The 12858-nt window shown below is 43.3% G+C and overlaps 1 protein-coding gene across 3 annotated transcripts in view; it reads right to left on the bottom strand.

Moving 5' to 3' along the window:
• Positions 1 to 2768: 2768 nt before the first annotated feature.
• Positions 2769 to 12858, bottom strand: part of tmem71 (transmembrane protein 71) — a 51303-nt gene continuing 41213 nt past the window's right edge. For 2 of the 3 annotated variants that reach the window (XM_055664712.1, XM_055664709.1), the window contains exons 11-12: positions 8933 to 8957; positions 2770 to 6470 (exon numbers count right to left, since the gene is read on the bottom strand). In XM_055664712.1, coding sequence (XP_055520687.1) covers positions 8934 to 8957 — 24 coding nt within the window. In that variant the 3' untranslated portion in view covers positions 2770 to 6470; position 8933. Of the gene's footprint in view, positions 6471 to 8932; positions 8958 to 12858 lie in introns of all 3 variants that reach the window. The other variant, XM_055664708.1, reaches the window with a different exon arrangement.

Below are 12858 nucleotides of genomic sequence, written 5' to 3' on the forward strand. Positions count from 1 at the left end.
TTGCCTTGGTAGTAGTCACTAATACCTGTTGTGATGCAAGCAGTCCTTTCTGCCGCCATATTGTTATTTAAAATGCCACAGTGTTAAGGGATGGTGGAGTTTCCTCCCCAGGTTTGATCCTGACTACAGTGGCTTTCTGTACAGAGCTTGTACGTTCTACCCATGATCCATGGGTTTTCCCTGGGTGCTCTGGTTTCCTCCCACACTCCAAAGACGCACAGACTTGTAGGTTAAATGGCTGCACAAATTGTAAATTGTCCCCAGTATGTAGGATAGTGTTAGTGTACGGGAATCGCTGCTCAGCGTGGATTCAGAAGGGCAGAGACTGTTTCCGCCCTGTTTCTCTCAACTAAACTTAGGTCTATCCGTCAACAAAGGGGTTTCTGCCATTTGACTGTTATTAATTTGATACAATATGATAATGATGTCACCGCCAGGTCTCCAGCACCTGACTCCAGGACCCTCTCGACGCTGTTGCCCCTCAAAACTGGCGTCAACCCCAGTCTGAAGAAGGGTCTCGACCCGAAATGTCACCTATTCCTTTCCTCCAGAGATGCTGCCTGATCCGCAGAGTTACTCCAGCCTTTTGTGTCTATCAACCCAAATCCTACCTCGGCAGCAGAACGCCTCCTACAGCCTGGGGCCGCTCCAAGATGTCGAGCACATGGATCGGACATAACCTTCAGCGGCGGAGGACACCAGGCCGTCTCTGCCACGCCGTCAGGGCAACAGATCTTCATGGTCAGATCAAGATCCCTGCACTTACAACAACTGGAAATTGGTGCTAAACAGGCAACACTGTATACTGTCTCACTGCACTGCTGCTATACACTTGTACTGTATCTGAGATGCTTATCTATATCTTACGTGACACATGGAGCAGGCAGCCAACTGGTTTTCGATGTGAAGCAGAGTTCTGAATTGTAGTCTCTCCTCCATCTGCTTGAGTGGAATGTGCCTGGTTGCCTGGCATCATGGAGGAAGTAACGATCATTGTTGGATGTCCACATATCCAGTAATTCCCCATTCTCGTCATTGGTTGAGTAGCCCCAGGATGAGTGATATTGACTGTTAAAGTCCCCTGCATGGACGTCTGGGTGGTGGAAAGTGGGTAGCATGGAGGCAGGGGGTTTATATACATTTGTGACAGTCCTCACAGCAGCAATGACGTTGTCATTGGAGCAAAATTCCTCAAGAACACAGAAATCATGTAGGTCATAACTCAAGTAAGTAGCAATGCCGTATTTTTTGTTGCATACAGTAGCAAGAAGCTTGAAGCCACAGCCGGGCCGGCCTTAGGAGGTGCGGGGCCCAATTGGGAACAATTTTGGTGAGCCCCAGGTTCCCAGCCAAGGTCTGTAGAATCATAGAAATACAAATAAAGTCTATTATAGATATTATATCTCTATGGGTAGAATGGAAAGCAATCAAAATCTGCGCTTAAAAAGTGCCTGCGAGTTAATGGACCAAACAGATCTAAGCTACATCTATCTATCTATCTATCTATCTATCTATCTATCTATCTATCTATCTATCTATCTATCTATCTATCTATCTATCTATCTATCTTCTTCTATCTATCATATAAAAGTCTGTGGCTGCCGCCTGCCGTCTGTCCGGCTGCCTTTCTGCCTTTTGATTCGTTTCCATCGTGTGATGTCACAATGCCCAATGCTCGCAGATGTCCAATCAGGATGGATTCATTTACATATACCTTTGCACAAGCCCCAGCCCCTGGTGAACGTTACATCGTGTGATGTCACAATGCCCAATGCCCAAAGACATTATTGCCATAAAGGTAGTACAGAGAAGGTTCACCAGACTGGTTCCTGGGATGTCAGGACTTTCATATGAAGAAAGGCAGGATAGACTCGACTTGTACTCGCTAGAATTTAGAAGATTGACGGGTGATCTTATAGAATCTTATGCTTCTATGTTTCCCTCTCCTCACCCCTCTCCCTCTCCCACCCATGCCTCTCTCCCCCACCTCCCTTCACTCTCTACCCCACCCCCTTCCCTCTCCCCCCCACTCCCTTCCCCAACCCCTCCCTCCCCACTCTTCCACTTCTCTCCGCCCTTCCCCCTCCACTCTCCATCCCCACTCTTTCCCCTCTCTCCCCCACCCCTCACCCCTCCCTCCTCCCCCCACATCTCTCTCCCCATCCCCCCTCTCTCACCCCCTACCCGCTCTCCCTTTCCCTCCCAAATCCTGTTTCCAGTTTCCTCCCCCTCCTCTCCCCTCCCTCCCCTCTTCTCACCCCCCCTCCCTGTGTGTTAGGGGGGTGGTTAATGTGAGTGTGATTCCGCAGCCCCCCCCCCCCCCCCCCGCAAACGCCGTTGGAGAAACAGACCCCAACGGGTCTGCACTTGGTCTAGTTTTAATATGAAAATTGCATACATGTAAGCCTACAGGCAACAAACAAAATGTGTAGATCACCTCTGAAAAGTACGTTATCTAGCCATCTTGCATTCACATTTTGAAAGTAACTGAATAGATTGGATTAACAAGTAACACTGAGGATTGAATTATTGAACTTGTTCAAAATTCTTTATTTGCACATTTCCGATACTTTCTCTATTTTCAAAGTGTGTATTTAAACATAAGTACATACATTTTGACCAGTTATTTTTGAGAAAATGTTCTGAAAGGAATGCACCAGACATAAAAACTTGGAGATACACAAAATAGCTGGAGAAACTTAGCGGGTGCAGCAGCATCGATGGAGCAAAGGAAATAGGCGACGTTTCGGGCCCGAAACGTCGCCTATTTCCTTTGCTCCATCGATGCTGCTGCACCCGCTGAGTTTCTCCAGCTTTGTTGTGTACCTTCGATTTTCCAGCATCTCCAGTTCCTTCTTGAACACAAAAAACTTGGAGGTTTTGCACATTCGAGGAGGTCCTTTTTACATGATTCCAGGATCATTTAAACCTGAATGCTTGTCCAGTCGCACACAAAGAAAGCAAGTTCAAATCCAAAGGATGTGTGCAAGGACGCAAATCAAACTTATGCCAAAGTACATGAATCCAATCAATTTTAAATAAAGATTTCAGAGACTTACATCCCATCACTGTTTGATTTACAATTGTTTTTCAATGAGGAAAATGGAATCAATGAACTGCTTTTAATGAGCATTAATATATTTACATTGTAAAGGGGAAAGAGAAACATTGGCAAACGAGGAATTACATTGCACGCTGGTGTACATGACAATCAACTAAATTGAATCCTAATATTTATCTAGAGTAATATCAGGAATATTATGGTAAATGGTATTTGATCTATATATATACAAGAATTTTTTTTTAATTAAACGATCCATGTTAATATTGTGACAGATTGAATAATTAATGAAATAACATGGATATGACTCGACTAAATGTGCTGGATAATGGAACAGCTGATGCAGTGGTGGGTTTTAGCAGAGTGACAGTCAAAGTTATAGAGGATAAATTAATAAACAAAATTAAAGCCTATGGAATCAGATTCAGATTCAGATTCAATTTTAATTGTCATTGTCAGTGTACAGTACAGAGACAACGAAATGCATTTAGCATCTCCCTGGAAGAGCGACATAGCAAACGGTCTACAAGAATCAGTCTTGTAGAAACAGGCCCACCATCATCATATTAACTGTTAAATACCTGTCTATACTAATCCTATTTACTGACAGTTGACCGATAGTTCCGGTACGTTGACAATTCAAGTGCTCATCTAGATAGATTGCATGTTGTGAGGGTGCCTGCCTCCACCACATCCTAAAGACCCTGTCCCACTGTACGAGGTAATTCACGAGTTCTCCCGAGTTTCCCCTGATTTGAACTCGGAGAATTAAGGTAATAGCCGCTCGTAGGTACTCGGGGCTCTCGTGGAAATTTTTTCAACATGTTGAAAAATCTTCACGCGTTTACTGCGTTTCCCGAGTACCTGCCGTTAGCGCTACGAGCCGCTAAGAGATGTCCCGAGCTCCGACGTACCCGCTACGTACATTCTACGTGCTTACCACGAGTTTGATTTCTTTTTTAAATTCGGGAGAGTTCTTAAATTAGCTCGTACAGTGGGACAGGCCCTTTAGGCATTGCATTCCTGAACCCCTCTAACCTTAAAGCCTTGTGGTTTTAGATACCCATGCTGCAGGGAAACGTTTGTATGTCTCTCTGAGGTCCCTTCTCAGTTTCCTCCTCTTAAGAAACATGCCTCATCTATTTTGTGTCTCCACATACCGAAAAAAACCCTAGACAACATTGGTGATTCTCCTCTGCTTCATCACCAATATCCTTGCTATCGGATGGTGACCAGAACTATACAGCTGTGGCCTGACCAATGTTTTGTAAAGTTGTACTATCACCTCCCTGTCTTTATATTCTATGCCCTGGCTAATAAAAACATATATCCTGTATGGCTTTTTTTAAACCATCTTGATGCCACCTTAAGAGATTCTTGGACTCTTAAACCAAGGTGCCTTTATATTCCCCTGCACCCTACGTTATTAGTCCTGCCAAGGTGCATCCTCTTCAATTTACCAGGGTTAAATTCCATCCGTCATTACTCTGTCCATTGACCAACTGATGAACACTGCCACCAATTTTCATATCTGTAATGTTAAAAATCATATATTCTATATTTATATGTAAACTATTCATTTATATAACGGTGCCAGCACCGCAGTCACATTTTCTAATCACAGAAATAACCCTCCACTATCATCTTTTACCATGTTAATTTTAAATGCAATTATTCAATTTGCTTTGTGTCCTGTCTTAGATTGATCAATTTGAAACAATGAAGATGAATTAAGTAGCTTAGATCTTTGATCTGTCAAAACGGCGACTTCTCCCGCCCGAATTGCGGGATTGAAAGTGACCTGGAGCAGGGCCTTACATCGCCCGGCATGGCTTTAAATGGCCGCGGACTTGCTAGCGCCCGCCGGGGGCTCCAACATCAAGTCCCGGAGCAGGGTCTCGCATCGCACGGCACGACTTTAAATGGCCGCGGGGGCTTTGACTTTGACATTGGGAGAAGAATGGAGAGCAGGGGAGAGACAAGACTTTGCCTTCCATCACAGTGAGGAGGAGATTCACTGTGATGGATGTTTGTGTAAATTGTGTTGGTGTGCGTCTTGGTTCTTTTCTTGTATGACTGCAGAAACCAAATTTCCTTTGAACCTCATGTGAGGTTCAAATGACAAATAAATGGTATTGTATTACTGTAACCAAAATATGGACTGATAGCAGTGCCCTTCAGGACACAACTCGTCATCGGTAATACTACTGAAGTGATGAACATTGATGTTCCTGGTCCACAATGTATTCAATGCTCTTGTACCATTAATACTTCTTCCGTATTCAAAATTGCCAGTGAAAATGTTATTTCCCCGATTGGCTTTAAATCAATGGACACACATGAAGTATGAAGTCAAAGTTGAGAATCTCACTGCATCGCACTCCTTACTGCACCCCCTACTTCAGGTGCATCTGTATCAGTAAGACGGTAAGAAATGGGTCTTGGATCTCAGTTGGTTGATGTCAGTTAGTGGATGTGATTCTATAAGTATGAACATTGCAGATTGCTGTTCAATTTGTCTGCATTCCCAACTTTGATAAAGGTTTCCAAATTGAATTGAATAGTTTATTGCCACATGTGACAAGTTACAGTGAAAGTCTTTGCTTGGGTATGCAATGGTCGCTACATAAATGGCACTGACAACGTTAAAATGTATCCCGTGCCAGGCCCACCCTTGTTCCCCTCTGCCCCCCCCCTCCCCATTGGTGGTCCCGCAACGCTGTGTCCAAATGTTAGGGAGTAGGATTTTACAGGCGTCTTGTCTTCAATGGATCCTAAATGAATACCCAGGCAGCAGATAAGAGTCCATCTAGATATTCTTCTTTTAAACTCAATTGAGAAGCTTGTTGAAGTACCAGAGGGCAGATTAAAGTGAACCTTATTGGCATAGAACTAGGGACACTGCTGTCACAGAGGAGGATCTTCCCCTTGAGTACATTCATTAACTAGTTATGGTTAGTTTTTTATCTAAGATGATGGCTTCATGTGTTTTTGTTTTATATATTACATTTTTTAAATCACCAGTTTATTTTTTTAAATTAATTAAAAAGTTTAATTAAAAATTAATGCAAATGTGTGAGAATGGAACAGGATCAGACCCAAGCTTTGAACCTTTAGTTGAGGTTAAGGACATAATATGTACACTCAACTTTTAACATTGAACTTTTCTTTTAAAAGTATCATCATGATTGCTGAATCTGCAGTTCGTTCTTAACCATGATTACTGAAATGATTTATCTTCCTTTTCTTTTAGCTTCTGAACTAAAAGCAGTTCAAAGGTTTTCTTGAAGCCGAAATGTCAACTTGGTCCGAATGCTTTGCACCCAGGTGATCACAAATGTCCAGATTTTCACATGTTTTTCATTGGTTTACTCTTGGAAGAGTCAAGATGAAATGACACATCACAGACCTGTTTGAAAGAAAATAGTTACATTATTTGCAACATTTGATAATACGTTAGAATACTGTCATTATCTCTATAGAATCATCAAGTTATACAGCATAGAAACAGGCCCTTTGGCCTAACTTGCCCATGCCGACTAAGCTCCCCCATCCACACGAGTCCCACCTGATCACGTTTCGCCCATTTCCCTTTAAACCTTTCCTATCCATGTACCTGCCCAAATGTATTTTAAATCAAGAGTTAAAAGTACAAAATCACACCATTTGATGTTTGAAATGTGTTCATGCCTGACTGAACTTAATTTAACCTCCATCCTCACCCACTTACCAAATAAATTGCAGCAGCAATCAATCTGAACAAAGGTGGTCCTGGGCGTGGGATACTTTGTAACTTTCTCGTGCCCTTTATGTGGTGACTCTTTAAATACCCACGGTAGGCAAAACAAAGAATTTCACTGTAAAGGGCCCGTCGCACTTTCCCGAACTATTCACAAATTTTCCCGAGTTTTCCCTTGATTCAAACTATGTGTTCGTAGCGAGTCCGTAGGAGGCCGTGGATATATCGTAGCGGCTCGTTATGCCAGCCGCAGGCACTTGGGACATCAGGTAAGTTGGGACGTTTTTTCCAGCCTGATAAAAAATGTCCACGAGTAAAAAAAGTTGGGAGGAGGAAAATAGCAACTTACCTGATGCCCCGAGTACCTGGCATAACATGCCGCTACGATATATCTACGGACCCATTACGACCATTCTGTGAGTTTGTATCAAGGGGAAAACTCGGGAAAATTCGTGAATAACTCGGGAAAGTGGGACAGGCCCTTAACTAGTCACATGTGATAATAAATAATCCATTCAGATGTATACGGCAAGGTTTTTTTACACAGAAGGAGTTGGTGCTTAGAATGCGGTGTCAGAGGTGGTGGTGAGGCAGATACTATAGTGGCGTTTAAGTGGCATTTAGATAGGCATGTGGATATGCAGGGAATGGAATGATATTGGTCATGTACAGGTAAATGAGATTAGTTTTGTTGGCATCATGTTTGGCACAGAACTATGGGCCGAATGGTCTGTATCTGTGTTATACTTTTCTAAGTTTCTCCATCAATCTCAGCTCAGTCCTATCTGTTGTATGGCCAGCTGCATGCGAGGACATAACGATGCCATGAGCAGTCTAGATGACTACATCTGCAGGAAATGCCATAGGCTTTACTTGTGTGAGTACATCTGTGAGACCCAGCTAAGTGGACAGCATGCGTTCAATTGTGGTCAGCCTGCACCTTAAGGAAATGCAGCTAGAGCAAGAATTGGTGACCAGCAGAGAGAGAATAGGAAACAGGATCCTTATAATAGGTATGTTACAAAACCTACCTGAATCGTTGCTGAGCATCTGCCCTACCCCGTGTGCGCGATTTTGGCGCTGTTTAGAGGGGGCGGGTTTAAAACGCGATTTTTACTAGGCTGTTCCAATCGAAAATGTTCAGCCAAGTAAATCATTAACGGAAAATCGCTGAAAGACCCCGTCGCAAAAGGTATTATTAGTTTTTATGGCCTTGTATAATATTTATAGTAGTTTAAAAATCACTCTGTCAACCCGCAACCTCTCGCAGCCCCAGGGTTTTATAAAGCAAACAATTAAAGGTATGTACCTTATTTTTACATTAAATGGGGCTTGTTGATAACCCTGTTATTAAAGTTTTCTATAGCGAGTAGTTCATTTTGGGCTCTTTATATCCCGCAGTATTTTTCTGGGCACTTGAGGGCACAAATCCAGCGCAATGTGAACGTTCTAAACCAGCGCGTTCACAGGAACCCACTAGAAAGCCGATTTAAATTGACTTTAATTTACACCAATTGAACACTAAATTCCTTCCATTTGGCCTATAAATTGATGTAAATGAGATTTAAAAATCATGCTTTATTGTGAATTATTTGTGAATATTATTTGGACACTTGGGCTATTTAAAAATGTTAATCATTTATTAAGAAATGGATAGATGTTTAGATCTAGTAAATTGAAGTTTGAAATTAGCTACAATTGGGTAACTAACTAATTATATGCTTTAATTTCAGGTCATCCAAGTAAGATTATTTTATATTTGTTTCAGAATGCTTCAATCTATGATAACTGAAAATTTAATTCAGTTCTCTTAATTTTTAAGAAGGTTATGTGCTTTTGACTGTCCACGATCACAGCTTTTTTGTTATGTCCATAGAAAATCAATAGGGAACAAGATGCTAATTTCCGAGTATGAAAATGGCCATAACTTTTTTATTACTTGAGATATGAAAGTGAATTAGGTGTCAAATTAAACATATTGTTATGCTTTATCTGATGGGATAAATTGCAGACTTGATTTTTTAAATCTCAAAATTTTGTAACATTGCTACTTATAATACACCACAACTGATTTTTTTGCATTTGCACCAACTATTTCTCTGAAATACAATCAATCATTAGTGAAAACTTACTTCAGCCTTGGGTTGGTGTGATTTCCTTAAAAAGAAAGATGCACAGATTAAATCAAGTATAACATAAAACTACAATAACAAATAAATATGTACTTTATCATATTTACTTAAATCAACTGATATCTTTCCAAGTGTTTCCCAGATATGACTTCTCCCTCGTATCTCAAAGTGTCTTATGTCCCTGTCCCACGGTGCGAGTTCATTCCAAGAGCTCTCCTGAGTTTTAAAAAAAATCAAACTCGTGGTAAGCACGGAGAATGAACGTAGCGGGTACGTCGGAGCTCGGGGACGTCTCTTAGCGCTAACGGCGGGTACTCGGGAAGACTCGCTAACGGCAGGTACTCGGGAAGACTCGCTTATGGCAGGTAAGCACGGGAAGACTCCTGAAGATTTTTCAACAGGATGAAAAATGTCCACGAGAGCCCCGAGTACCGACGAGTGGCCATTACCGTAAATCTCCGAGTTCGAATCGGGGCAAACTCGGGAGAGCTCTTGGAATGAACTCGTACCGTGGGACAGGGGTTTTAGGATTTGAATTTTCTCTTGAAGGTGAGGGAGTGTTGCTACTTCAGAACTAGGGTCTCATCAGCAAGAAATCAAGTACCTCAGGAAATAGAGGAATAAGAAAGTGGAGGCAAACTAGGGGTCCTTGACAGCTATTTTTATTCATTTCTATAAGGAGCCTTTGAGCTTTAACTGGGATCTGGGACTTTGGCCCAAAGATGGAGACTCACAGCAGGAGTCTAAACCATTAAGCAACCAAGCCAACATGACACTCTTGTTTATAACAAGAGGAGTCGAGTATAGGAGCAAAGAGTTCCTTCTGCAGTTGTACATAACCCTAGTGAGACCACACCTGGAGTATTGTGTGCCGTTTTGGTCCCCTAATTTGAGGAAGGACATTCTTGCTATTGAGGGAGTGCAGCGTAGGTTTACAAGGTTAATTCCCGGGATGACGGGACTGTCATATGCTGAGAGAATGGAGCGGCTGGGCTTGTACACTCGGGATTTTAGAAGGATGAGCGGATATCTCATTGAAACATATAAGATTGTTCAGGGTTTGGACAAGTTAGAGGCAGGAAACATGTTCCCGATGTTGGGGGAGTCCTGAACCAGGGGCCACAGTTTAGGAATAAGGGGTAAGCCATTTAGAACAGAGACGAGGAAACACTTTTTCACACAGAGAGTTGTGAATCAGTGGAATTCTCTGCCTCAGAGGGCGGTGGAGGCTGGTTCTCTGGATAATTTAAAGAGAGCTAGATAGGGCTCTTAAAGATAGCGGAGTCAGGGGATATGGGGAGAAGGCAGGAACGGGGTACTGATTGGGGATGATCAGCCATGAACATATTGAATGGCGGAGCTGGCTTGAAGGGCCGAACGGCCTACTCCTGCACCTATTGTCTATTGACACCCCATGCAGTTTACTTGTTCTCACACAAAAATGCTGGAGAAACTCAGCGGGTGCAGCAGCATCTATGGAGCGAAGGAGATAGGTAACGTTTCGGGCCGAAACCCTTCTTCAGACTGATAGGGGGTGGCGGGGAGAAGGAAGGAAAAAGGGAGGAGGGGGAGCCCGAGGGCTGGGGGATGGGAGGAGACAGCTCGAGGGCTGAGGAAGGGGAGGAGACAGCAAGGGCTAGCAAAATTGGGAGAATTCAACGTTCATGCCATCTGGATTCACTCCCCAGGCGGAATATGAGGTGCTGTTCCTCCAATTTCTGGTGTTGCTCGCTGTGGCCATGGAGGAGACCCAGGACAGAGAGGTCAGAGACGGAATGGGAGGGGGAGTTGAAGTGCTGAGCCACAGGGAGATCAGCTTGGTTATTGCGGACCGAGCGGAGGTGTTTGGCGAAACGATCGCCCAACCTCCGCTTAGTCTCACCGATGTAGATTAGCTGACATCTAGAGCAGCGGATGCAGTAGATGAGGTTGGAGGAGATACAGGTGAACCTCTGTCGCACCTGGAACGACTGCTTGGGTCCTTGAATGGAGTAGAGGAGGGAGGTAAAGGGACAGGTGTTGCATTTCTTGCGGTTGCAACGGAAAGTGCCCGGGGAGGGGGTGGTACGGGAGGGAAGGGAAGAATTGACAAGGGAGTTGCGGAGGGAGCGGTCTTTGCGGAAGGCAGACATAGGGGGAGATGGGAAGACGTGGCGAGTGGTGGGGTCACGTTGGAGGTGGCGGAAATGACGTAGGATTATTTGTTGTATGTGACGGCTGGTGGGGTGAAAGGTGAGGACTAGGGGGACTCGGCCCTTGTTGCGAGTGTGGGGATGGCGAGAGAGAGCAGTGTTGCGGAGTATGGAAGAGACCCTGGTGCGAGCCTCATCTGTGGTGGAGGAGGAGATTCCCCATTCCCTGAATAATGAGGACATTTCAGATGTCCTGGTGTGGAACGCCTCATCCTGGGAGCAGATGCGGCGTAGGCGGAGGAATTGTCAGTAGGGGATGGAGTCCTTACAAGAGGCAGGGTGGGAAGAAGTGTAGTTCAGATAGCCATGGGAGTCAGTGGGTTTGTAGTGGATGTCGGTCAGGAGTCTATCACCTGCGATGGAGATAGTGTTCAAATATTAAATTTGGTTTTAAAATATTGACCTTGATATTGGGGACATTATTTCATTTTCCTCTGTAGAAAAAAAATGTACTTCTCTCCATAGAAGTAACTTCTCACAGATGGGAAAACAAGCTTCATTATCTCCTCTACTATTTCATGTTTACATTAACTATCCACCCTTCAACACATTCCCAGACAAGGGGTAATACGTCTAATCTTACTTTGCTGATTCCCACAAACCTCTTCTGCACCTGGTCAAGCGAGAGCTGCCAATTGTCACATCCACGCACCCTTCCGTTACCTTATTCAATTCCAATTAAAGTTAAGTAAGGAAGGACATTAATGTTTCTTTCACACTAAAGATGCTGCCTGTCCTGCTGAGTTCAGTATTTTGTGTCTACCTTTACTTTCAAAAGCCCAAGATGAAATAACATATTGTGACTTGTTCTGGCTCCTATCCTCCAGAAACATAACCACCTCAATTACTGTACCCATTGATCTATATTCAAGGGAATGCCAAGAAAGTATTTGCAAAATCTATGTATCATTTAGCCTCAGCATCATTCTGAGGAAGCTGCATATTCTCCAAGGAAATTATATCCTATCTGCAATGGGATCCTGGAAATGAGCCTAATGTTCGAAATGGGAGAAAGTAGAATTGGAAAAGTAGGGCAGATGCAACAGCCACATGGTCAGGAAAACATGTTTAGCTTAATCCCATTTCCCGGCACTGAGATTATAGAGATGTATTCAGATACTTAAAATGCTACATTGACCTTCCTGGCACAGAGTTCCAGACACTGACAATCTTGTGCAGGAAGGAACTGCAGATGCTAGTTTAAACCGTAGACACAAAAAACTGGAGTAACTCAGCGGGACAGGCAGCATCTCTAGTGTGGAAGAAAAATTAATATCCTTCCTTACTTAATTTTGATTGGAATTGAATAAGGTAACGAAAGGGTGCGTGGATGAGACAATTGGCAGTTCTCGCTTGACCAGATGCAGAAGAGGTTTGTGGGAATCGGCAAAGTAAGATTAGACGCATTACCACCTGTCTGGGAATGTGTTGAAGGGTGGATAGTAAATGTAAACATGAAATAGTAGAGGAGATAACAAAGCTTGTTTTCCCATCTGTGAGAAGTTACAATAAATCACATGCTTCTGGCATAGAAATGTTACTGTAAATGTGGGGGGCTTATAATTGGCACGGAGAGGGGATGATGGCGTGGTGCCGCATGAAAGGTGAGATAGAATAATGTCAAGATGCCCTTGTATTGTGTTTGACTTGTATTAACCATCTGTTGTTGAATCAGACTAACATAAGCAAAATGTATGTCATGACTAATGAAATAATTGGTACCCATGTAGTTGA

This window comes from Leucoraja erinacea, chromosome 43, assembly GCF_028641065.1.
Source record: "Leucoraja erinacea ecotype New England chromosome 43, Leri_hhj_1, whole genome shotgun sequence".
Taxonomy (NCBI): Eukaryota; Metazoa; Chordata; class Chondrichthyes; order Rajiformes; family Rajidae; genus Leucoraja; species Leucoraja erinaceus.